At 38.5% G+C, this 27,565-nt stretch overlaps 1 protein-coding gene across 2 annotated transcripts; it reads left to right on the top strand.

Annotated features, from left to right (window-relative positions):
• Nucleotides 1-18,725: 18,725 nt before the first annotated feature.
• Nucleotides 18,726-26,680, top strand: LOC134671945 (G-protein coupled receptor dmsr-1-like). Of its 2 annotated transcripts, XM_063529823.1 has the most exons (6): nucleotides 18,726-19,148; nucleotides 21,569-21,727; nucleotides 23,346-23,482; nucleotides 23,751-23,853; nucleotides 24,025-24,596; nucleotides 26,579-26,680. In XM_063529823.1, the coding sequence occupies exons 1-6, from the start codon at nucleotides 18,828-18,830 to the stop codon at nucleotides 26,598-26,600; spliced, it is 1,314 nt and encodes a 437-aa protein (XP_063385893.1). In that variant the 5' UTR covers nucleotides 18,726-18,827; the 3' UTR covers nucleotides 26,601-26,680. The 2 variants fall into 2 exon arrangements, with proteins under 2 accessions (XP_063385893.1, XP_063385892.1); XM_063529822.1 differs by lacking the exons at nucleotides 18,726-19,148; nucleotides 21,569-21,727 and adding an exon at nucleotides 21,917-22,055.
• The last annotated feature ends 885 nt before the right edge of the window (nucleotides 26,681-27,565 follow it).

Here is a 27,565-nt window from a genome sequence, read left to right as displayed (position 1 = left end):
TGGTAACCCTAGGAAACGAACAAAAGGCAGGAATGTACATCGAACAGCGATGAAATGTAAACAAAACAGTTCCACAGATAAGATATAAATGACACACGATTTTCGAACTATTCAAACGTAGTGTTGGTAGCCCACGATTTTTCAAATTAGTCTGTGGCCATGAGTAAGCCCATTCATAATAAAAAAAAAAAAATTTGCCTCCTTTTTCTACTGACTAGATTTGCTTGACCAAGATTAATTAACTTACCATGAACCCCCTCTGACTCTGCGGACTTTTTTAGAAATACTCAGACGGCTGCTCATCTATACATATCATAGCGGATGGTTTTAGAACTAACGTTGCGCATACATACAGTCGCCCTCTGGCGGGGAAAGTTTAGAACTAACGTTGCGCATACATACTGTCGCCCTCAGGCGGGGCTAGCGGGGATTTTTGGAACTAACGTTGCGCATACATACTGTCGCCCTCTGGCGGGCCTGGCGGGGATTTTTGGAACTAACTAGCGGTGTCCACCGACGAAGGCGCCACTAGGGATATCTATTCATTTAAGCGATTCAACAACTCACATACAAAGTGGAGACATCTATTCATTTCATAGCGGATGGTTTTGAAACTAACGTTGCGCATACATACTGTCGCCCTCTGGCAGGAGAATTTTAGAACTAACGTTGCGCATACATACTGTCGCCCTCAGGCGGGGCTGGTGGGGATTTTTGGAACTAACGTTGCGCATACATACTGTCGCCCTCTGGCGGGGGCTTTTTAGAACTAACCTTGCGCATACATACTGTCGCCCTCTGGCGGGAGAATTTTGGAACTAACGTTGCGCATACATACTGTCGCCCCCAGGCAGGGCTGGCGGATATTTTTGGAACTAACGTTGCGCATACATACTGTCGCCCCCAGGCAGGGCTGGTGGGGATTTTTAGAACTAACGTTGCGCATACATACTGTCGCCCCCAGGCAGGGCTGGTGGGGATTTTTGGAACTAACGTTGCGCATACATACTGTCGCCCTCTGGCGGGGGCTTTTTAGAACTAACCTTGCGCATACATACTGTCGCCCCCAGGCAGGGCTGGTGGGGATTTTTAGAACTAACCTTGCGCATACATACTGTCGCCCTCAGGCAGGGCTGGCGGGGATTTTTGGAACTAACGTTGTGCATACATACTGTCGCCCCCAGGCAGGGCTGGTGGGGATTTTTGGAACTAACCTTGCGCATACATACTGTCGCCCCCAGGCAGGGCTGGTGGGGATTTTTGGAACTAACGTTGCGCATACATACTGTCGCCCCCCAGGCAGGGCTGGTGGGGATTTTTAGAACTAACCTTGCGCATACATACTGTCGCCCCCAGGCAGGGCTGGTGGGGATTTTTAGAACTAACCTTGCGCATACATACTGTCGCCCCCAGGCAGGGCTGGTGGGGATTTTTAGAACTAACCTTGCGCATACATACTGTCGCCCTCCAGCGGGGCTGGTGGGGATTTTTGGAACTAACGTTGCGCATACATACTGTCGCCCCCAGGCAGGGCTGGCGGATAATTTTGGAACTAACGTTACGCATACATACTGTCGCCCCCAGGCAGGGCTGGTGGGGATTTTAGGAACTAACCTTGCGCATACATACTGTCGCCCCCAGGCAGGGCTGGTGGAGATTTTTAGAACTAACGTTGCGCATACATACTGTCGCCCCCAGGCAGGGCTGGTGGGGATTTTTGGAACTAACGTTGTGCATACACAGTGGCGCCTCTAGCGGGGAGTAGGGTGAACTAACCAGTGGCGCCATCTAGCGGAGACCTTTGGAACTAACGCTGCGCATACACAGTGGCGCCATCTAGCGGGGAGTAGAGTGAACTAACCAGTGGCGCCATCTAGCGGAGACCTTTGGAACTAACGTTGCGCATAGACAGTGGCGCCATCTAGCGGGGAGTAGAGTGAACTAACCAGTGGCGCCATCTAGCGGAGACCTTTGGAACTAACGTTGCGCATACACAGTGGCGCCATCTAGCGGGGAGTAGAGTGAACTAACCAGTGGCGCCATCTAGCGGAGACCTTTGGAACTAACGTTGCGCATAGACAGTGGCGCCATCTAGCGGGGAGTAGGGTGAACTAAATTGTCACTACCTTGCGCATACATACTGTCGCCCTCTGGCGGAAAAGTTCTGATCCAAAAGCGGCACAAACACACTACTATTATGATTACGTCGAACAAACGAATCTCTCTCTACGGTATTTATTTTTCGTATACTTTATATTATAACAGTCTTCGGGCCTTTTCTTACAGTAATGTTTGCAATCCAAATAATAACGATACCTTGTCCTGGTATTATTTAATATCTTATATTCATGGATTATAGAACACAGAAATGTAGCGTCGTATTTATCTTTTCTGCATGTTCCTTTGACATAAACGCAAAAAAATAATTAATCTTGTTTTGTTATTCTTTCAAAGACTTTGTTGACACCGGTTTAGGCCATACCCATACACGTAAAACCCGAAATTAGGTTATCTAACAGACTTGCCCTTTTAATTAGTTTTAATTTTGTATGTCAATTTCTACATATAGATTTTTTACCGCGTTTTGACTTAGAAGTTTAGAGATGTATAAAGTAGATAACATTTTAATTTAGTTCGAAGTACGTAGAAGCACAGTTTTTAACTCGGTGTTCGCTTGATGTAACGAACTGTGAGATACATTGACCTTTCATCTGCTTTGTATTAAAACATAAACAGTATTTAGTTGGTCGTTGTGCTCACAATATTGTGGCGTTGCATAATAAGAATGAATGCAGGTACCTACTCTGCTAAATTTAAAACAAAAACCTTCTGTACTCTAATCCAGATAGGATTAGACAGAAGGAAAAAATATTATTTATAGAGCAATTTACTGATTTCCGTAAGCTATGACGGCAAAAGTTTTGCCTGGTGACCTGAAACAATTGCCGACGCGCACGCTGATTTTTTGCGACATTTTCTGAGGCATTTAAAGCACCGTAATGAAGGTGTACACGAATTTTCAACTTTTTATCTCATTTATAGGTACGGGACCCTAAAAATGAGATAAAAAGATGGAAATTCGTCGCTAAAATGGCAAAAACGGAACCCTTATTATACGTTTCATTACGTCCGTCTTGTCATCATGTCTCAGACAAGATTTACCGCCGCTCAGGACTATTGAAAACTCCGGAACTATTAAAATAAAACCATTAACAACTAGGGAACAAATCAAATTATCTGTTCCCTCATGAACTGAACTGAACTGTTTCAGTTTATAATTCAAAAACATGAAGTAAAAATGGTTTGCAAATAATTTGGTATCACATTTAATACATTTATGAAGCAATTTTAATTAAGTAGGTAGTTGCAATGTTAATACAGTAGGTACCTATTCAGACACAAAATTTGTGATTCTGATAATTTTCAAATAGAGAGGTTCCTTTAAATTACAGATTCTCACAACGGTATCAATTTTAAACTCTTTCAAAATGCAAAACTCTCTCTCTCGTAAAACAAATAATTAAACTCGAAATCACTTACTAACGCAAGAAAACTACAATTTACTTGTAAACTCAAAAATTGAACCCTTTGTCATATATACTCGTACATATAATTATACTTACACGTAGGCGTAGATTTATTTTATAGCCCAGGTGGCGTAAATGATGTTTGTTCTTTGTTATAAGCATGTCAAATCCAGCCCTTCCTCATATGTTTGAACTTTGAAGAGCATGATTACAATGCTATGATTAGGTACTCTAGGGTTATGAGTTGTGAAATAAAAGTGCCGCCGCGACCATGGCAGTGAGCCGACATACAATATTATATTCTCAGTTTCGCGCGGGCTTGCGGGCGAATCGGAGGAGTGGCTCGTTCGCCACCCTGTTGCCGAAATTAAAGTAGAGAACGACATAATTACAGTGCTTAGCAACAAGTGTACACTACTTACGTATATCATATACATGCTTACCTACATGCAAGTAGGCGTTTATATTAATTTGCTCTAACCAAACCATCGCAAACTGCAAGAAAACACAGGTAAACAAAGTTTTTGGAATATATTTATTATTTTTTGTTATATAAGTAGGAACTCTATTTTTGACTATTTATTACCATTTACTTACAATTGATTATACATATTTTCTGTTTATTTATATATTTGCACACCTATCTATTTGTTTATGTGTCGTTTTACGAGTGATTGGATTATTTTTTAAACACAGGTACATAGTTCATATTTACACGTTCAATCGGTAGATCCGCTGATTTAGTGAATTGAATTACCTTTTAAATAATTATCGGATTTATTACTTTGCAGTGTATATATTTTACATTTTGTATGTAGGCCCAGGGAATTTAATATAGGCTTGCAAAAAAAATTCTGTATTAATGTAAATTCAAGTGACTTGAGTGTAATTAATATTTTCTAGCCCATGGGAGTAATATAGGGCGTTAAGATTAATAAATGCCGAATGAATAGATAGTTAATCCCCCTTCACAGAAATTTATTTGCCCTTCTGCAAACTGTACATAGGTTCATAGGTACATGGTTATGGTTAATCTACAATAAATTTTGTTTTGGGTAGGTAGGTACGGTTCGTTTTAAATATTTTTTGAGGTGAAAATATTTTGTTCATTACACACGAAATGCCACTAGGTATAATTAGTAGCATCTATTTAAAAGTTGGAGTAAAAATAGATGATTATGGAGCCTAGCAATGCACTCACGAGAACTTTCCAAAGTTGCGAAACTTTCCACATGAGAATTTCTCGGTAACTTCTGAGAATGTTCTCGAGAACGAGAATTTATTTATTTATCGTAGTTTATACCATGAATATTCACGATAGTTTAGGTGTAGTATCCTTACCCCCAGAAAATTCCGACTTTTGGTCTACCGCTTCCGGTTAGAAAAATGTATGACGGCCCGGCCAATCGGTCAGACCTAGGTGGGGGGTGCTCGACCAAATGTCATCAGAGGGACCCTGGCAGTTTTTGACGCCGCCATGTTTTTTTCAATATTTTCAATGGTCGTTTTTTTTTAATTTTTCAAGTTTGTCCTAGCGCGCTGAAATTTTGGTCACAAAATCTCGGGGTCCCCTAGATACCTATGAACATTTTTTTTTGGAAAAATGCTATGATTGCGGGAAAACTGGCCACTTTTATTATGTAGGTATGGCAACTTTTAAACGGTGCGTGATAGGTGGGGGGTGCTCGACCAAATGTCATAGAGGGCCCCGAGACAAAACAAACTGCATTAAAAAATGAAAATGGCCGACTTTTTTTAAAAAAAATTTCAAGTTGGTCCGAGAGCGCTGAGATTTGGCATGGCGGGAGATAGAGGCCTCTAGATTCCTATGACAAAAATTATTTTTGGAAAAAATCCAAGATGGCGGAACAATAATTTCCATGTTGCAGGAATGTTCTGAGAACATTCTCGAGAACGTTTCCGCTTTTTGGGAATGTTCTGCAATTTGTACATTGCTACTTCCGAGTAGCATTTATTCGTTTTGCACTACGCATAGGTAATCGACAAACTGATGCAGATGATAGCAATGTTACACACGTTTTTAATGCACCGGTTTTAAATGTATCACATAGGTACATGTAAGTAGGTATATATATATCTGTGATGATATTCTTCGACACATAGTAGCGGGTAAATATATATGTACTCGTAATTACCAAAAACTTATTAGTACTTAAGTAAACCCCGTGGTTATAAGTGTACACAATAGAAAAATAGGGCGTTAATTCTTTGGAGGACTAAAGGATGACTTACGCTAGACCGGGCCGGGACCGAGCCGGAAACTCCGGCGCTTCGTTTTCTATGAAAGTACCACGTGATTACCGATCAACCGCATAGTAAATTACATGTGGGACGCCTCAGGCCGGGCACGGCCCGGTCTTGCGTGAGTCATCCTTAATGTGATAAATTTGCAAACAATGTAGCAAAAAATATTAATCATCTAACTGTACCGTTATGGTTCTACACAAATCAAATTTGTGTGGTTCTAAAATAGAATGAATTAAACACAGTTGTTTCTTACATATGTATACTCGTACTTGATTTAAATTGTTTTCCGGCGGCGGTTATGGAATAACAAAAGCATTAAAATACCATTTTTTATGTAATAGTCAGCAAACGAGCAGACGAGCCGCCTGATGGGAAGCGGTCATCGTCGCCCATGGACATAAGCAACATCACAGGAGCCATTTAAGCGTAAAAATTTGATTCTTCATTTCTTTGTGACGTAATAGAACGCTTTCTCGAAATATTGTTAGCACTATCTACTTATGTAGGTACATGCTTAGTAGACGTTTCATGAAGAGTAGGTAGCTGAGTTGATTTTTCAAGCCAACGTTCCAAAAATATATTTACACGCCTCTCAGACACTGACAATAAGGTTGTGTCAATACATTTGTGGAAAGAAGGCTTGTAAAGATGTTTGTGACCTCGGCCGTACTATGTTATTCATATACTACCAATTAATTAAATAAAATAATGTGTGCCTTATATTTATCATCGCTATTCGTACTACCTGGGGACTCTAAAGGGGCCCACAGATTACCAGTTCACCGGACGATATCAGCCTGTCAGTTAAACGCAAAAGGTGATAGTTCCGAACCACTGACAGGGTGATATCGTAAAGTGTCATATCCCTTAAGTTTAACAAAATGTATAAAGTTAATATTTTATACCCATATATGTATATATTCAAAGCTAACCCTTACATAAATATCTGCACGACGAAATGCCCGAAGTGAGACCATCCTCGGTTCCTTATGCGTTGGGTAACTTAGGCAAAGAGAATTAAGTCTTGGGTAAGGCTAATTCGTTCGATTACAATGAAGTATCTTGCGCTTCTGAACCTTGTGGGTAATTTCGGGGGTTCTTGTGGATCTTAAAAGCGGCTTTATACGGCTTATTGCTAATTGAACCAACTACGATAATCTTACATTAGTTTTCACGTTCAGTGACAAGAACACGACATCGCGTCTTTAATTAAGTCTACCTAATTAAAGTAAACCCGACCCAAATAATACGAATAGGTGAAATTTATATTAAAAAAAAATATATATTCAAAGGATGTAATTACAATACCTACTGGTGAATGATAAAATATAGCTATAACGTATAGGTATATTACTCGTAATTTCAGGTATCAGTACGGGTACATTTTAATCTTCTTCTTTGTCTTCCTGCCTTTATCCCACGTTATGTGCGGTCGACATAACATGTTTTTCTCTTCCATTTTCCTCTATATTTCGTCACCTCAACACTCACTCCTTTTTTCCTCATCATTTTATATATCCATCGTTTTTAGGGTTTTTGGATCTACCATCCGCTCGCCGACCATCAACATTCATCCCTAACATATGGCATTAATTCCACGATTTACATGCCCATATCCTAACGTAACGCTAACCTACTAACTAGGCTACTACTAGGGTTGCCAGATCGAAAGGCGCTATTATCGGGAAACAATAGGTATCAGGTTTTCGGGATTTTGGGACTAAAATCGGGAAATAAAATACATTCATATTAAAGTGATTATATTAAAAACAACGATATTTTACATTATTGGCACTACGTCAGCTCGCTCGCTCGGCGACAGTTTGGAACTTGAAATTATTGTTTTATAACGTGAAGCTGTTTTTCGGGACAAGTTTCACTTTGTCAGGAATCGGGAACACATGTTAAAAATCGGGAGAATCCCGCCAAATCCCGACCATCTGGCAACCCTAGCTACTACTCATCTTATCCGTTACCGGTGCTACTTTCAAACGTCCCCTAATATACTTATCGTCACTCCACACATCCATCTCAACAGTTCCGCTGCGTGCACTCTTCTTTCATCCGCCACTTTCGTCGCCCAGCATTCTGATCCATACATCTCACGATCGTCCTGTAGATTTTCCCCTTAAGTGTAAGAGGCATTCGTGGATCGCAAGTTGTTGCAGAGACCTGTCGCCATTTCATCCATCCCACATTTATTTTATCTTTAACGTCACGGTCAAATGTTTCCGTCCCTTTGGATCAATGACCCGGCCAAGTTACACATTTTAATATGGGTACATAAAGAGGAAAATTGTGATAAAAGAACGTTCTTTTATCCACATTTTCTTATTCATGTATAAGTCTAGTCCAACTAGTCCAAAATGTCTGCAGCACTATGTATAATTGACCCATCCTCCTTTCTATTGACAAACTTTAGTTCCGAAATTACTGGCCAGTGAGCTTAAATTTGTAGCGTTAATTGTTTAAAATTCGAATAGAAATTGTAAAGTTACCTGCAACCTCGCATCTAAATATATTTGGTCATGATATTCTGAGTTTTATTCTCCAGTACTAGAGTTCACCTTTATTAGCGATTTCATCAAGATGTAGCTTTATTGAATTATATTTGAGTGATATAAAGTTAGAATGTAACTGTGAGATCCTCGTATTTCAGCCCGTACAAGATTAGAACAGTGAGCTTTATAGCTTAATATAAAAGTCCAGTTTTAAATAATTGACCTGATTATGATACGTTATGACTAAAGTTCTTTGGTGAATAACATTGTCCGTGACACATGACGTCAGCGTTACGTTACGCGTTATGCTGAATCGAGTTTATATTTTTGCCCCACCTTAAAAAGTGCTCAGCGCCGCTAAAGAAGTTTTCACTTCAAAAATAATTAATTAATTACTTACAACTTACAAGTCATAACTTGAAATGACTTTCTTATAATTACAAGTATTATAAAGCTGAAGTGTAAAGTTTACATGTAGATTTAAAATCTAAACTGAAGTTTAATTAGTTGTTTTTGTAAAATTATTTTAAAAGTTTGTTAATTATGTTATCGAACAATTCGGTTGGGATTTTTTTTCTTAAAATCCAATAGGTATTGTAAAGAGGAGGTATCGTAATCTGAGGATTGTCAGTAGGTATTTGTAAGGAAAGAAATATAACACTTACTGTTTTCTCGTTTTTTTTAATCGACACTTCAAACCTTGTTCCATCTTTGTGACCGTTTTCAATGATACCGATGACGCGCTCGAGCCTTTGAATTGAAATCGCTTTGAAGTTTAGAGTCCCCAGCAAGCTCGGTTCTCCATACAAACGTAGATATGCTCTCATTTTAAAACGACTAACAAGATTGTTCTGAAACTTTGTACTTACAATTGAACACAGACAAGACATCCACCAGACTGAGCAATTGAGCATAATCGCGCTACCCCCTCTGCCACGCATACGGTAATTATTTTACTCCATGTTCGAGTCGAAAGTGTCTTTGTGTGACGTCCGTGTCTTTGAACGGACCAATCACGGCACGGGACTTCGCTCACCTCGTCCCGCGCAGCCCCGCATTTTTGGCATTTTATTTTATTTATTTATTTATTAAGTACAACCACATCGTATGTATTACATATGTTGCATTACAATAGAGCCAAAGTACTTCACCTGATACAATACGACAATTATGGAGTATTATTTTGGCATCATCGGTTGCATGAAATAATTGCTCTAAACTCGGTCTAGAGGATTCCTAGTCTATGCAATAGGATATTAAGGTATATCTAGACCTGTAATTAGTTTATGTAGCTTCATATACCATGTGTAATAAAAAAAAACGAATTTAAGTTTTTCATACAAGACTTGTTTTTGCTCCATTTCGTTTATTTTTGTAAACTGGGCTATAACCGCGAAAATCGAAGTTCGCAAATTGCGGGCATTTTTCTCTGTCAGTCTAATTACGCCTTCATTGGAGTAAATGAGAAAGCCCCGCAATTTGTGGTTTTCGCGGTAGCCCCTCTGAAGCTATATAAACTAATTAGAATTACAGGACTAGATATAGGTACCTCATGTCATTGTATGTGCAAAATATGGAAGGTAGAGGGGTAGTACTACTAGTTATTCTGTGGTAGAGGTAAGGAAAACAATCTTCATGTATTAAAAAGTGTCCTACAAAAACTACATAGTGCAAAGTTTCGTAACAATCCAACACGTAGTTTTAAAATAATTTTTAAGAAAAAAAAACCGACTTCTATGGGGCCCGGTGAAAGATTATGGTAGATGGTGCACTATGTAGAAAAGGAGGTAAAACCAGTACCTACTTTCTAGTAGCATTTCGTTTCCGTAAGGGTCGTAGTTATCTAGCCTAACCTAACCCACTTCTCTGATAGCAGTTCGGTTCTGTGAGGATCGCAGTTCGAACCTAATCAAACCCACTTTTCTAGTAGCATTTCGTTTCTGTAAGACTCGCAGTTCTAACCAAACCTAACCCACTTTTGTTCGGTTCTGTGAGGATCGCAGTTCAAACCTAACCTAACCCACTTAACGGCGCATGCGGTGCGGTGTACGGGAGTTTGAGCGGGAGGGGTTTGGCATCATCATACCCACATTTTATGGTAGGTAATCATAGTGGTTTATTTAGTTTAGGTATCATAGTGGTTTTCCGGGTCAAGGTCCGGGTCTCTGAGTCAGAGTCCGGGTCCGAGTCCCGGTCCAATTCCGGGTCCGGGTCCGAGTCCGGGTCCGAGTCCGGGTCCGAGTCCGAGTCCGGGTCCGAACCGGATCCGGGTATGAGTCCGGGTCCCAGTCCAAGTCAAAATCGAAATTCGAAATCACCAAACATGTACTATGCGTCGTTGAAGAGTTCTGTTCTGATCATCATCAGCAGTTCCACTTCATCAAATGCGACAGTTTTTAATGTAAATGCTTGATTTTATGATGAAAATACAAAAAATTCCATACGTATGCCTTTAAGATTTGAGGAGTTCCCTCGATTCCTTATGGATCCCATCATCAGAACTCGAGCTTGACAGAAATGTGGCTTAAAAACTAAACTTGCTTAACAAACATAACGAAGAGGACAAATCGCCAAACGTGAACTATGCGTCGTTGAAGAGTTCCGTTCTGATCATCATCAGCAGTTCCACTTCATCAAATGCGACAGTTTTTAATGAAAATGCTTGATTTTCTGATGAAAATACAAAAATCTCTATACGCATGCCTTTAAAATTTGAGGAGTTCCCTCGATTTCTCATGGATCCCATCATCAGAACTCAAGCTTGATAAAATTGTGGCTTAAAAACTTAACTTGCTTAACAAACATAACGAAGAGGACAAATCGCCAAAGGTGAACTATGCGTCGTTGAAGAGTTCCGTTCTGATCATCATCAGCAGTTCCACTTCATCAAATGTCACGTTTTTGAATGTATATGCTTGATTTGTTGAGAAAAACACAAAAATCACCATATGTATGCCTTTAAGATTTGAGGAGTTCCGTCGATTCCTCATGGATCCCATCATCAGAACTGGATTTTGACAAAAACGGGACCAATCTGTATGCATATACATACAATTAAAAAAATATTTTTCAAAATCGGTCCAGTAATGACGGAGATATGGAGTAACAAACATAAAAAAAAAAAAATAAAAAAAAAAATAAAAAAAAAAAAAAACATACAACCGAATTGATAACCTCCTCCTTTGGGATTTGGAAGTCGGTTAATAAGAACAAAACTCCATTTGTACGGGAAGGTGAAATTCGGCCGAGCTTGCTGGGGACTCTTAAGCAATGAGAGCCTTTTGCTCGTTGATGATGGTTTTAACCGACTTCAATTTCATAGAAGGAGGAGGTTCTGTATTCGGTTGTGGCTATGTTTTTTTAAATGTATGTTCACCGATTACTCCGAGACCCGTGGGCCGATTTGAGTAATTTTTTTTTGTTCGAAAGAAGGTAAGTACTTCCAAGGTGGTCCTACATTAATCTGGTGCTGTTTTGATGATGGGATCCATGAAGAATTGAGGGAACTCCTCAATTTTTAAAGGCACATGTATGGTGATTTGGGTATTGTCTTAAGCAAATCCAGCATTTCCTCTTGAAAACCACTAATTTGATGGAGTGGACCTGATGATAATGATGATGATTTTATAAATGTAGATTACTCCGGAACCCATGGTCAGATTTGAGTAATTCTTTTTTCTTTTTTCTTTTTAACAAAGTGTTAAAGGTGTTCCCATAATATTGTTGGTTCTAATCTGATGACGGAATTTATAAGGAAATGAGGGGAACTCCTCAATTTTTAAGGGCACGAGTATGGCGACATCGTTGTTTTCTATAGTAACTTAAGCATTTCCCCCCGAAAATTACCAATTTTATGAAGTACAACTGTAGCCCTACCACGAGTTTGACACTACTATATATTCGCTAACGTCTTCGTAACTTACTGTATATACATCTCGCTCGCACTAATAGGATGCCAGTACGAGCGAGACGCATAGAAAGTAAATTACGCGCACGCTAGCGAATATGTCAGTGTTAGACTTATGGTAAGGCTACTGAGGAGTCGGGAAATGGCGATTGAAGGGTTGGTGGTTCAGGGTTCAGGGTCCGGTTCCGTGATCAGGGGTTGATGTGCTGTGAGGATGAGTTATCGGGGGGTTGATGGATTGGGCCAGTGGCGGAGCGGAGGATGAATTTTATGTTTGTGTAATGTAGTGACAGGAATAATTTCGAATTTAGTGATACGCATTATTATGCTTTTCATTCATGCGTCACTCATAAGCTTTTAACAATGCCTTAAAACTAAAAATTGAAAAATAAAAACTATTACAAAAAAGAAAAAAAAAACCGTCTTCAAAAAGAATAAAATAAAATATTATCCGTTTTTAACTATATGCGTTACCAACTGATATGTTTGAAGTCGGTGCCTATACTAATAGTAACAATACCGGTCACAAATAATCAGCTTTATGTCTATAAATCACATTGCAACTGTACTAATATTATACATAACTAGACGGCCCGCAGCTCCGCTCGCGTAAATGAAATAAAGAGTGTGTCAACCCTGCCAGGGTTCATAATTCATAACTGTGGTAGGGATTTCTTATTTGTAGCCGTTATTTGGATAACTTAATTCGCAAATTATCTGAAAAAAATGATGTGATTTGATAAAAGGCAAGATTGTATTTTTTCATCTACGTAGTCATTTATTTAAAACTGGTTTCAACATAAAATCATTTTTTTCTTTTTATAAGCCTAATGGCAAAAACGTTCATTAGATTAATTTCCGCCTTAAGACGAATATGGACGACCACCGCCCATAAATCGCCACGTACTTTTGATACAAACGTACGTAATCCCCATTTCCCTTTCTGAATACTAACATTACTTACTACGGTTATGTGAGTCCTGGCCTCCGACACTAGATCACACCATGTTTCTCGGTCTTGCGATAGCTCTCGCCAGTCGCCATGGCCGAGGATAAGCAGATCTTGAGCAACAACGTTGTTCCAGCGGAACCTATGACGTCGAATTGGGCGTCACCCATTTCGTTGTCCCAAGTACGCTCTCCTCACGGCACGATCCTCTTCCAAACTCTAAGCTAAGCTAAGTGTCCGAGCGAATGTAAGCTTAGCCACTTTTGTATCTCAATATTCCGCCACTATATCGGGACACATCCTTATTTCTATGGCAACAAAGTTATATTACGATATTTGGCTGACTGATGACTGTACATTTGCTTATTTTCACCAGGTGGTTTCGCTCAAAAATATCTGAAATTGCACTTTATCTACCTACATTATAACTTGCTATCAACTTTGTATTTTTGGCCCATCTCGGCAGCCCGTTCTCCGGACGAATGGCAATGTTTGCCGAAGCTATGAAAGTCATTCTGAATAATATAACTCAAAAAGAAATTTAAAACAACAAAATACAAATTATTAATAATATGATAATTGATAATATTAATTTGACTGATAAGTCATAAATGGCATATAAGTCATTCGTATGGGGATCATAGACTAAGGTTGACGTTGAGGTTGACATCACTTTTTGTTTTACTTCGTATAAAAACACGTAGAAATAACTGAATACCAACATGACAAACATAATTTAGATTACTTTACACCGAAACGAAACGAAGCGAGAGTTGCCGAAATGGTCGATCGTAGTAAAATGAAGATTGTTTTGAAAATTTCATTTCCTTATTGTAAATTAAATACGCATCGAAAGCGATAGTTCTTATGTTCTAGTTCTATTCTCATATTTAGATAATAGATTGGAACAGTTTTTTCTTATCATACGTGCGTCGTATTCGAGAAACGTGTAAAAATAAAAACTTTTTTAGAAATTTGTAAGGCGCTATCTCGCTTCTTCCCTCGTTTTTTATCCCTTTATCCTCGTTCTGGTTTTTCAATTTTATATATATGATGATGATTGTGAAAGTAATTCTGTCTGTTTTTTGTCACTTTTTCGGCTAAACAACTGCCATATAAACTGGTGAAATTTGCCATGCAAGTAAAAAGTTAAAGCCTTGTAGATGGTCCTTGAATTGTTTTATATTTTGAAATCAAGTTCTCTGGATAAGAGGCGGGAAATAACTCAGTCCCAATCCCACACCAGAGTACATGGACAGTACGAAAGTTTGTAAAATTTGCTCTTTATAAACATGTCGGCAATCGTATTGGTTTTATACTAGTACCGACAAACATGGTATGGACTGCGCCAAGGTGGATTGACTGTGTGTTCTTAGATATCTACAAAAATTATGATCATTGTTGTCGTGTCGTGTAAGGTAATCCAACGTAGGTACTCATATAGCCACATTCTTATCGAGTATGCGTCAAATTTGGCTTGGCACCGTTCAAACATATCAGTTGGTAACGCATATACTTAAAAACGGATAATATTTTATTTTATCCTTTTTGAACTCAGTTTTCTGTTTTTTTTTTTTTGTAAAAGTTTTTATTAATACGTAAGTAGGTACCACCGTTCACACAGGAATGTTTTTGTTCGAAATGCTTCGTTAGAAATCTTATTTTCTTAAACTCCCACATAAAGTAAACAAGGGTGCTGTTGTGTTTACATTAAGTGAAAGTTTCTTTTTATAACGGAACATGTCTATTTTTATCAAAAGTCTTGCTTTTATTCTTGAATATTTATAAAAATACCTTACATTTCTATTTACCTATTATTAAGATTGTTTTGAAACGAGATTAGAAACGGGCCAGCATTTTTGATAATTTTGTACGAATTGGTTGTGAGTATCTGTCAAAACTGTGGCCTATCGTGTTCTGTTTTAATCGACTTCCAAATCTGAAAGAAGGAGGTTCTCAATTCGGTTGTGTTTTTTTTAAATGTTTGTTACTCCATATCTCCGTCATTAGTGGACCGATTTTGAAAATTCTTTTTTTGATTGTATGTATATGCATACAGGTTGGTCTCGTTTTTGTCAAAACCCAGTTCTGATGATGGGATCCATGAGGAATCGAGGGAACTCCTCAAATCTTAAAGGCATACATATAGTGATTTTTAGGTTTTTATTAACAAATCAAGCATATACATCCAAAAAAGTGACATTTGATGAAGTGGAACTGCTGATGATGAACAGAACGGAACTCTTCAACGACGCATAGTTCACGTTTGGCGATTTGTCCTCTTCGTTATGTTTGCTAAGCAAGTTAACATCCACAGATTTTCGAGTGACGAAATCGAGCGCTTGAAATTCAGAAATCACCGTAAGTATTGCACCGCCACACTTTGTTACGTCAAAGTCGGCGCAGAGTTAGTTAAAACCATTGTCAAATGTCAATGTCCTTGATATTTAAAACGAGTGACGAGTTGGAAGTCACTTTTTATGACACAGAAATTCTATGTATCTCCTGTCATCCTATAAGACTTCTGTTGTTTATTTACTGAAATAAAATTGGCGAAATATTTAATTCGAAACATACTGAGAAAGCTGCCAGTTCACACTCCGTCGACTCTAATATAAATACTTTCCCCGAGGATTTTAACATGAATCCCGTATTTAGGAATTCTGTTTGTTGTCAGTTCATATTCATTTTACTTGAATTTATTTATACAGGAGATTTTGGGATAAGAATCTTAGGTATACCAAGCAAAGCAAGTCCTTAAGTAGGTATATAATAAGTTTAAGTAAACATGCTTACTTATCTAACACGTACAGGAGTAAGTACTTGATATCTTAGCGACATAAGGCGCTTATTATGGCATTTATTGCCATAGGAAATACTACAGCATATATTATCCTTCTAATATAGTAATGTTGAGGACTGCAGGCAGATGCTGGATGCGGCAAGCTGAAGACAGGGCGCTTTGGCGCTCTTTAGGGGAGGGCTAATATAGCCTGTCCAGCAGTGGACTAATATAGCCTGATGATGATGATGATGATAGTAACGTAAATTGTTCCTACCTGTTTGGACGCTTGTATTTTACGAGTAAGCCTACTAAGTGAAGAAAATCCCCAGTGTTGTTTTACGGAAAATGTGAAAAACCTACACCGCTAACGTACGCCACTGAGCTTATATGCTATGATATTCTGAATATCATGTAACGGTAAACAAAGATAAAATGATGTACCTAAACATAAATGCTCTGAAACATGAGTAGGTATTGTCTTCACCGAGATAGCATTATGAAATATCGGTTAATGCTATATGCCGCGTTGTGAATTCACGGAGTTCATTGAATGCTGTGAGAGAGCTTTGGTAAGCAAACAAGAACAAGTAACTGTGATGTGTGTGTGTGGACAAAAGTCCCGTTTTAAATTAAAAAAAAAATTAAGTGAAAACGTGTTAGTGTATATCACTCACGCTAGACCGGGCCGGCGCCGGGCCGGAGCTTCCGGCGCTTCGTTTTCTATGGAAAGCACCACGTGATCACCGATCAGCCGTCATAGAAAATGACATGTCGGACGCCACGGTCCGGGCCCGGCCCGGTCTAGCGTGTGTCATCCTTCAAACATGAGTTTTAAATTTAATTCCGCAGATGAGCGCTCAGAAAATTTAACTAGGTAATACAGTTCTTTGGGGAAATCAACCAAAATAAATATTTTACATATTTTCTTGTACACGCCGTGTAGGAGATTAGAAAATGACTGCTTTATAGAATAATCCACATTATAAAAAAAATGTAATTCGTGTGGCATCGCTGTCTACTTCTTTTGCGTAGGTAGAGTAGGATGAACATTATTATAATATCTTGATTAGCGACGTGTTTGGAATTAAGGTCGATATATGTATACAAATAATAATTTATTTGTTTTTTTTTGCCAACGCATTTCTTAAATAAACCTAAATAGGTACCTATTAGGTAATACTGGCGTAGGTAAATAATGAGAATTAACTATACCTATGTAGGTAAAGTAGGTGCCTACTTCGGCAGAATTTATAAATTTAAATATTATAAGTCTGTGGGGGACACGGGCGTGCTGGGGACGGAGACCCCGGGTCTGTTGATTCGGTCAGGAACTGTCGGGGACGGCTCGATTCGGGGAACATGCGTCTTACTTAGGTGTCACTTAAATATTATTGCACAGTATATGCAAGTACCTACTGTATATTTGATATAATGTTGATCAAATCTAGAAATCTTCTTTCCCCTGCCCTTATCCCACGTTATGTGGGGTCGGCATAAAATGTTTTTCTCTTCCATTCTCCTCTGTCTTTCGTGTTTTCAGCACTCACTCCTTTCTTTCTCATATCCTGTTTCACACAATTCATCCATCGTTTTTTGGGTCTACCATACGCTCTCCCATCAACATTCATCCCTAACATTCATTACTTGCCTCCCTCCTCATTACTTGCCCATACCACGCTAACCTAGTACCTACTCCTCATTTTCTCCGTTACTGGAGCTACTTTCAAACTTCCTCTTATATACTCATTCTTAATCCGATCCTTTCTCGTCACTCCACACATCCATCTCAGCTCAGCATTTTCATTTCCGCTGCGTGCACTCTTCTTTCATTTCTCTCATCAAATCTAGAAATAAGTCATAATAAAGGCAAATAATATACGACTAGTCTACAATTCCGATCCTATTTGTATTCATAAAATGTAAGACGGAGGATGAACGATAGATTGAGCGATGCAATATCGTTGCACGCGTTGCAGGAGACATTAGGTATGAATAAATTCAATTCTAAAATGCCAATACATTCAGAAACCTTGAGTAAATCTCTGTACCTATTCTTAAACATACCACAAAGTTTATTTTACTCACGTTACAAGAATAGGTAAAATTAAGTTCCTAGGGGGTAATGTAACGTACTATTTGAGATATGGCACAATTACGTACAGAATTAGGTATTAGGTTGGACTTGGGCTTCAAGCTCCGGACTCGACTAGGTATATCGTAAGCCATTTATAATTGTCTTGATTGCTGGATAGCACGAGTCGCGATTAAAGTCGTGGAATGGTGCCAAAAAAACCAGTAATTTTTCTCAAACATGCGTAGGAAAGAAATATCGCTATTACATTCGTAATGGTAGGCGTTTTGGTGATAGAATTATGTAGTTCAGCTGATGAGACCGAAAGTTTACTTAATTGCAGGTATTGTGCACTAACTACTAAACATTACCCCCCTGCATCATCAGACAGTAAACTTCTTTGTAATCGAAACATTTTACCAGCAAGAAAAATGTTTTGAGTTAAGAGGGGGCGAACGCAAAATTGTAATTTTTGTATTATTGTTACACGGTTTATAACACGTTACTTTTTTGTTACAGGTTTTACCCCCCTCTTAACAATTTTTATATCTAATTTGCCCGTTACTTAGCTATTTTTTTATGTGTATTGTGGAACAAACACCTTACAACAAAGCATTGGACAAATAGATGTTTATCCAATGCTTTGTAAGTAACGGACAAGTTCCAAGAAACAAGATATTCTTTGGTCTTACTCTGAAAATTATTTTTGTTTCAGGGATTTTACGGAAAAACTCCTCGTGGAAAAATGTTTTAAAACAAAAGCAGAATTCTTAAAGTAATGTTTCTTGAATTTGTATCTAATTCAATACAATTCAAAAGATGGCAGTGGACGTGGAAGCGTCGCCGAATATAACACAAACGCTCTCCAGCCTCCTTCAGGAAATGTTTATAGCTACCGACGATGCAGACAATAATCGGTCGACTGTCGATCTATCCCAGTTTCTTTCCGCTCTGAGAGTACAAACCCGGAATACCACACACGAACATCTGGATTTTGGAGCAATAGTTAAGTTGGTAGATGGGTTGAGGAATAAGCTGAATCTGACTAAATCTTCAGAAATTTCCTGCAATTACTGTTCCGGCAGCTTCCGCGATGTCGTACTGGCATATAACGGCTTGCATGGATACTTTAGCCTGCTTGTAAGTAATTTAGAATATTAAAAATTATCTATCCACCGGCTGATTCGTGAGAGTTAGCACAAGATTTAAACTCGTTTGTATTTATTTATTTGTACCTAGGTAGGTACTTGTCACGCATGTTTTTGTTATACCTATACGTACCTTCGGTAGCCTCACGTTCTCATTAAAAATATTAATTCAAGTAACAACTAATAGTAACTGAATATTATTTAATTACAACATACCTACTTCTTTTATCGTGCTTTTTAGTTAAATCCACTATAGTTGCCTTTCAGATGGTTGCTTGACCTAAGGGAAACCAAAGAAAAAAATATAAGTATTCTGTGGAACAACTACAATATCCGAAACCGAGCCAAATTGTGAAAAACTGTTAATGTTGCGAATATCCGAAGTAAAAGGAAAGTTTCACCGTGCCAAATTGTATGAAACAGCCAATTTTTTTCGCGATTTCGGGGTTGGTCCCATAGTAAAAGTTGCTCAGTATAATCCCAAAACCTCCCCGGCAACGGGAATGCACTTATTTTTTGGCCACCCTGTATATGAAATAGTAATAAACAAAATGTACCTATTACCTAACTGAGCTGTTTTATCGCAGCTTCAATATGTAGATTATAGGTATATTTACAGTTTATTCCTTTATCTCTAATTTATAAATGTTTTCTTAAAAAATAAAGCAAAAAATCACTCGAGTACATAATAAAATAAGTAACAGTTTTGTAACAAAATTATAAATTTAGTAACCCAAGCGTTATACCTATGTTATAAATTCTTCTCAAAATATAGAATTACATAATTGGCTGAGTTATCAAAGTAAGGATAACAAAACTCTCCACAACGACAAACACACCCGGCTTGGGTTTCGAACACTTGGTGTCATGTTGCCGGACAATTTACTAATTGACGACTAATTCATGTTGACCGTCATGGTTCGATTGTGAACGCCCACGCTGTGCCAAATCATCCTGTATTGAACGATCAAAAAGGATTACTTTATATATTAAGAAAGAAATAAGTAAGAGAAAGCAGAAGGCTTTGTAGGCTTATCAATCTTAATAAATTAGCACATTGGCTTTGAATTAACAAAATTTTATGTAAATCAAGGTAACCACGAGACAGGCTTTGTCTAGTATGGAGACCACCGTTTATCTTAAGATATAAGAGATTAGGCTTTAACATCTAGATTTCATAAGTTTACTGTAAAATAATATTATGTGCTTGTAACGTACCTAAACTCGAAATAAATATGGTTAAAGGGTCCTTATGCACATGGAGCATAAGGACTCTTAAGGCATGGAACGTCACAAATTTTAATTTTATTTTTAAATTTCGTATAGATTCAGAATAATTAGAACCAATTGTATAAGTAGTCATAATTTTTAACCTAATCCAAGATGCAAATACGAATTTTAATTACACGGATATGGACAAAGTAGCTAATTAATGCAGCTAGCTAAATAATGAGTAAGTACCTAGCTAATAAAAGTAATAAACGTTAATGAAACTTAAAATTTTCTGTTCATTTTCTGTTTAAACATTTGGATGACCAAAGTTAGAGGTAAAAATTCGCATCCATCATTTAAAAGTGGTTTGGTTTCATCAAGTTAGCTTTAGAAAGCATTCACCTCGGACATTCATTAATTAAGTATGGTTAAGTATATTTGAAAAGGCTTTTATATAAAGAGGGAAGTTGTTACAACTCAGTATAAATAAATGTGGATTACAATTTAAGCTCTTGTTCAGTATTTGAAAGCGTTGGAGAAAATAAAATGACTTATTATCAAATACCCGAGAGCAAACTTTGTTTTTATAAGCGCTGACTTTGAGTTCCGAGCACGCGTAAAAATGTACAAGTCTAATTTTAGGATTCTAATCTTAAGCATTGTGAGGGGGGAAGGGGGGCTCAAAAGGCAAGGGGTGTAAATTACTTTGATCTGTGAATGTCTTACGGGGCCCACAGATTACGAGTTCTCCGGACGATATCAGCCTGTCAGTTAATCGGAAAAGGTGACAGTTCCGAACAACTGACAGGATGATAGCTATCATCCGGCGAAATGGCCCCCTTAATGCCCCTTATGTGGGCCCCTTTAGGTTATGTTGCACAGTCGGCACATACAACTTTCCACTTTTTCATCGAAAACATTTAGAAGGCAAAAATACAACAATACATGAGTAAATAAATCACTTCTACTTTTCATAAATTTGCATTGACTCAAAAGTGCATCGCCGTCTCTTAGTTATCAACTCATTTTAATAGAATATATAGAGGATGACTCACGCTAGACTGGGCCGTGCCCGGGCCGAGGTGTCCGACATGATTCTATGACAACTAATCGGTGGCCACGTGGTGCTTTCCACATAAAATTACGCGTCCGCCCCGGCCCGGTCTAGCGTGAGTCAACCTTACTCCTTTACCTTTGCAGGTTTGTGTCTTTGGTAGCCTGGCGAACGCCCTGAACGTGGCGGTGCTGACGCGGCGCGACCTGGCCGCGGCGCCCATCAACCGGCTGCTCAAGTGGCTGGCCGTGGCCGACGTGTTCGTCATGCTCGAGTACGTGCCCTTCGCCGTCTACAGGTATCTGGTGAGTGCCCTCTGTTTGGTAGCCTGGCAAACGCCCTGAACGTGGCGGTGCTGACGCGGCGCGACCTGGCCGCGGCGCCCATCAACCGGCTGCTCAAGTGGCTGGCCGTGGCCGACGTGTTCGTCATGCTCGAGTACGTGCCCTTCGCCGTCTACAGGTATCTAGTGAGTGCCCTCTGTTTGGTAGCCTGGCGAACGCCCTGAACGTGGCGGTGCTGACGCGGCGCGACCTGGCCGCGGCGCCCATCAACCGGCTGCTCAAGTGGCTGGCCGTGGCCGACGTGTTCGTCATGCTCGAGTACGTGCCCTTCGCCGTCTACAGGTATCTGGTGAGTGCCTCTGTTTGGTAGCCTGGCAAACGCCCTGAACGTGGCGGTGCTGACGCGGCGCGACCTGGCCGCGGCGCCTATCAACCGGCTGCTCAAGTGGCTGGCCGTGGCCGACGTGTTAGTCATGCTCGAGTACATGACCTTCGCCGTCTACAGGTACCTGGTGAGTGTCCTAGTTCATACCATTCTCTCCCAACTGTTGAACTTCAAGCTGATAGTCATGACTGTTAAAATCAAGTGTCCCATGATTCGTCGATTACAGGTAGCAGTACCTACAGGTGCCTTGTGGTTGCCCTTTGTTCATGCCCTACTAACTGTCGATCCTTAAGTTAACGACACATTTACAAATAACAAACGGACAACAAAGTGATCCCTTTAAATGAGGGTTCCTTGGTTTTCTTTCTTTATATATTAGTGCCGCTGTGAGCGTATGGCTTCGCCATTTTGATTCTTTTTCAGAAACAGAATATACAAAATAAATCTACTTAATTATTGAACTAGCTCACAAAATATCACCAAAATATTGAGAATTGCTATATACCTACGAAAGCAATTTGAAGCCAAGCTGAAACGTAGATTTTCGTTAACGCTCGGTCAATTTCAATTGACCCAAGATGTACTTAGGTAACAGTCCTCCTAAAGTTCACAGCTGTCGCTCCCGTAGATAAATATACAATACCGTCACTTAGCAGTTAGCACAGTATGCCTGTCAACTTTCTTTGAAATCTGCGCTGAAATGCCTTTGTTCATTGCCTTTTTGCGCGATAATTTGTTTTCCTCGGGCCCTTGTTTATACCTATCATATTTACTATCTAGCGTTGTATAGGTAATGGAACAACTGAAAAAGGAAAGACGGCCTCCGGAACAGTTAGATGATATGTTTGCATACAATCTGATTTACATATTATGATATCTTTGTGTTATAACAATGAATATAAACCTACCATACTAAAGAGCGATTTAACAAGTACCTATCTGATTCCTGGTCTGTCTTAGGTTACATTCAACGGAAACTTTCATTATTAGTAACTAAATGCTTATCTTATCACTCCGTAATCGGCGAATGGGCTCGTTACCTGATATTAAGATTAAACTTAATTGGAAGTTGTAACATGTCCAAATTATGGATGACTCACGTTAGACCGGGCCGTGTCCTACCCGGAGATTCCGGCGCATCATTTTCTATGGAAAGCGCCACGTGATCGCCTGTCATGTCATAGAAAAGTTATCGCCGGAAGCTCCGGCCCGGACACGGCCCGGTCTAGCGTGAGTATCCTTTATGTTTACCAGGTTTTACCGGGGCAACGGGAAATGCCGTACAAGTGGGCGGCGTACCTTCTGTTCCACATGCATTTCGCACAAATCTTCCACACGGCTTCCATATGCCTCACGTTGTCCCTCGCTATGTGGAGATATGTCGCTATCAAGTACGTAATCTTACACTCCGTTTCCATTAATATATATGTGAGTTCGATTGGAGATAGAAATTAGAACATTCGTGATTTATTACCTAGCATTAAACTTGTAATGAATTGAATGGTTACCGAATAATAACATCGGTAGCGCGATAAAATTGATTTATGACGATTAAGGTAACGCAAATAAAAGTGCTCAAATCGTTGTCATCCTTATATCTATTATAACCTATTACCGTAGAGTACTTCCACTACATATATTTATCTTTTTACTCTGCAGGTATTCGGACATGAGTCACATTTTGTGCACAGAGAGGCGATGCAGCACAGCCATACTAAGCAGTTTTATTTTACCGCCTATACTTTGTATTCCGACATATATGGTAAGAGCAACTGCCAACCCAATTTTCATAATGCTTTTAGGTACGCAAAATTTAACAATCCGTTGAAATGAAACCTACGACCGGCTTAAATGTATTACGACGTATGAAGTAAAACATTTAAAATTAAGAACATAGAGAAATAGGTATCTGATTTATGAAATTATCTTGTAGGTGTTTGACATCCATACGGCTGTGGTACTGGAGCCGACGGGTCCCATGGTTCTATACCATGTTGACGCCGATCAAGAAGGAAAACTGTATCAGATCAACTTTTGGGTGCACGCAGTGGTCATCAAATTGCTACCTTGTTGCATCTTGACAGTGATCAGTCTATGGTTGATACGTGAAGTATACAGAGCGAACCAGCACCAAAAAAAAGTTAGAGTTTATTCGGCATGTCCGACTAATAGTAAGATGATGAAGAGGCAGTACAAGGCAGATAAGCGGACAGATAGGACGACCAAGATGCTGGTAGCGGTTTTGTTGCTGTTCCTGGTGACAGAAGTTCCGCAGGGTATTTTGGGATTGCTAAGCGGTGTGCTGGGGCGCTGCTTCTTCAAGCGCTGCTACGACCTGTTCGGCGAGCTGATGGACGCGCTGGCGCTTCTGAACGGAGCCATCAACTTCGTGCTGTACTGCTCGATGTCGCGCCAGTTCCGCATGACGTTCGGCCAGCTCATGTGGCGCGCACATCTGCACCACTGGCCACCACCAACCGCGTCACACTCCGATGGCCAAACAACGTAAGTTTCTAATTTTTAATAACTTATTACTAAATCATAAAGATAATCCTCCTCCTGCATAATCAATATATTACACAGAAAACTGTTTCGTTCTATGTTTCCTTTATTTTAAATTGTTATTCAAGGTCGTGATGTTGAAATATAAAACTGGACTTTCAATTACGAGCAAATAAAATATTTCAACGTGATTATTCACCAAGATACAAGATAAACTTACCTAACAATGAAATTTTATTAGAATCAAGTCAGTAGCTCTAACTATTCTAATAACTGTCGCCGGTGCTAAAAAGGAACGAACCTTGGCCCCAGAAAATCGAAGAGATATATACATATAAACATACTGTTAAGGTAAACAAAGTTTTGTACGGAACACTAAAAATGGTGCCAGCTTTATTTTCATCTTATAGAGACCTTAAGTTTTAATAATGGTTAGCACGTGTTTCTATAATTACACAAAACTTGCTTTATCATCTTACTTATGTTAAAAAATCATTAACATATAAATAAATCAAATACAGTGAAACCTGGTTAAGAGGGACCTGGATAAGTGAGAAACCTCTATAGCTGGGACTCATGGCGCGGTCCCTACACTTTAGCACTGAATTACCTCTGTTAGTGAGAAAATACGGACCTCTATAACTGGGATTAGTTGTTGTGATTTTATAGTCACATTTACCTCTATAATTGAGACAGAGAGTGTATTTTACCTCTTTTACTGAGACTATATTTATAAGACTACATTTTCCTAATTGTTTTTTTTTATAATTTTATACGAATTACCTCTGTATCTGATATAACGTCAATCTATGACCTCTCTAACTTGGACTTTATTGATCGATTTCCGTATTCTTACTAACTCTTAGTCTATCCACAAATCCGCATTTGCTTAATAGTGTCTTAACGACTTCAAGTTTCATTTAGTTACTTTATATAGTTTTCAAAACTATCGAAACGAAAGCTGAAATCTTTATAAGTAACAAGAATAAACAGATTTTCATTTAATAAATTTCTAAGACACAATGAAGTCAGTATCAAATTTAATTGAAAAAATCTATCCTTTGGAAAATCATTCAAAATAAATTCAAAGAAATATTTAAACAGACTTAAAAAATATTTAGGGACAAGGATTATTTTACCTCAACATTTAAACATAATTACAAAATACCTTATCTTACCAACTCTATAACTGAGATATATCCTCTATTCTCACCTCTATTAATATGACCCTCTATAAATGAGACAGAAATTTATTTGTACCTGGCTAACTGAGAACCTGGGTAAGTGAAATACCTCTTTAAGTGAGACAAATCTGCTCATCCCTTGAAGTCTCACTTATCCAGGTTTCACTGTAAATGCATAGGTTTGGCTAGAGCTATTCACAGCATATGCACTATGTAAGCCTTTAAATACTTACTTTACCCTATCATTCATAAAACTTACGAACTTTGTAAATCTGTCTAACAAACACAAAATGACAGAGAAGAGCAAACGATTATCAACGTCTTGCTAGGTTTGATATACGGTTATGAATGAACGACATCGACACCAGAGTTTGCTGAGCATTATTTAAATTATTTAGGTATATTCAATTATTCATGAAGATCGCAAACAAAACACATTTATCTCCAAGTATCACTTTACACTAAGCGGGCTTGAATAGGTATAAATATTTAACTTTCCAGACTAACGAATTGCGAAATATTATGATTACGTTCAGGCTTCCTCAGTTTTGCTAATAGTTAGTAGGTAATAATAATCGTTGATAACTAATAAACAAGCTTAAATATTGATAGATATTAATAACACATCTTTTGTTAGTAAGTTGTTGTTGTAAGTTGGGATTGTGCACAAATCATTTTAATTAGGTTGTTTAGGAGCCCCTTTAAACTACGAAATGAGAAAGTTGAATAATTATTAAGTGTGAAGCCTGTTCGCGTGTATGTTGCAAGTACTTTCCTAATTGGTTGCTTTAATTATTTCAGAGCCAAAACTTCGGTTCCGTGAGGGAAGATCGTACAAGAGAAACGAGCAAACATCTTGCAACAATTTCTGTAAATATTTCATTAGTCTTTATAAAGCTAGTCATTTACTATTATTATTATTAGTCTAAGTATACATGAATTGTGTAACTGGAGTGCAAAGAAGAAACTATTTTTTAACAAATTGTTAAAAAAATACCTAGATTATAATGGGTAATTCTCAGAAAAAGTTAATATCTATCGATTCAAAAGCTTTCTGCTTACTTTTTTGATTATAACCGTGACATGGTCTGGCGGCTAGGTACGTTATTGGATCAGACTCTTATTATCGGTACGAGTATTTAAGTAAGTAGATTTATTTTTCAAAGATCTCAATATTCTTAAAACTATAATATAATAAAATTATAATAATACGCTCAAGCGTGGCAACTAAGCAGATCTAAAAAAATATTTTAAATTCTATTATTAGTTTTCTTTTAAAATGTCAATTATGCTACTACTATGTATAATTTACCTAAGTATATAATAAACAGGGTGGTTTATTCGAATAGAACAATGAGGATTAAACTTTAACCATGTGATATGTACCTATTCTTTGAAGAAATAAGGCCGATTAAAAAAAAAAGTTAAATTGGTTTTAGACATTCCATTTGATATCTCATACAAGTGTGTTTTATACATCGTATAAAAAAAGCACTTTTAAGGGGCCCACTGATTAACAGTCCGTCGGACGGTATCGGCCTGTCAGTTGTTCGGAACTGTCAACATTTTGTTCTAACTGACAGGCCGATACCGTCCGGCGGACTGTTAATCAGTGGGCCCCTTTACACCAGCCGACAGGCGGGAACCATGGCTTGTTTAGGACTTGCCCTTAATATCTAGGTACTTATTCTGGATTAAAATGAATATTAAATCGTGATTAAATCAATCTACTTATTATGGAAATATTATTCGTGTCTATATTCCGACTGAGCGAGCGACTATATTTAT

Source organism: Cydia fagiglandana, chromosome 16 (assembly GCF_963556715.1).
Source record: "Cydia fagiglandana chromosome 16, ilCydFagi1.1, whole genome shotgun sequence".
Taxonomy (NCBI): Eukaryota; Metazoa; Arthropoda; class Insecta; order Lepidoptera; family Tortricidae; genus Cydia; species Cydia fagiglandana.
The sequence above is the reverse complement of the archived record's forward strand: the minus strand, read 5'-3'. Positions and strand labels throughout refer to the sequence as shown.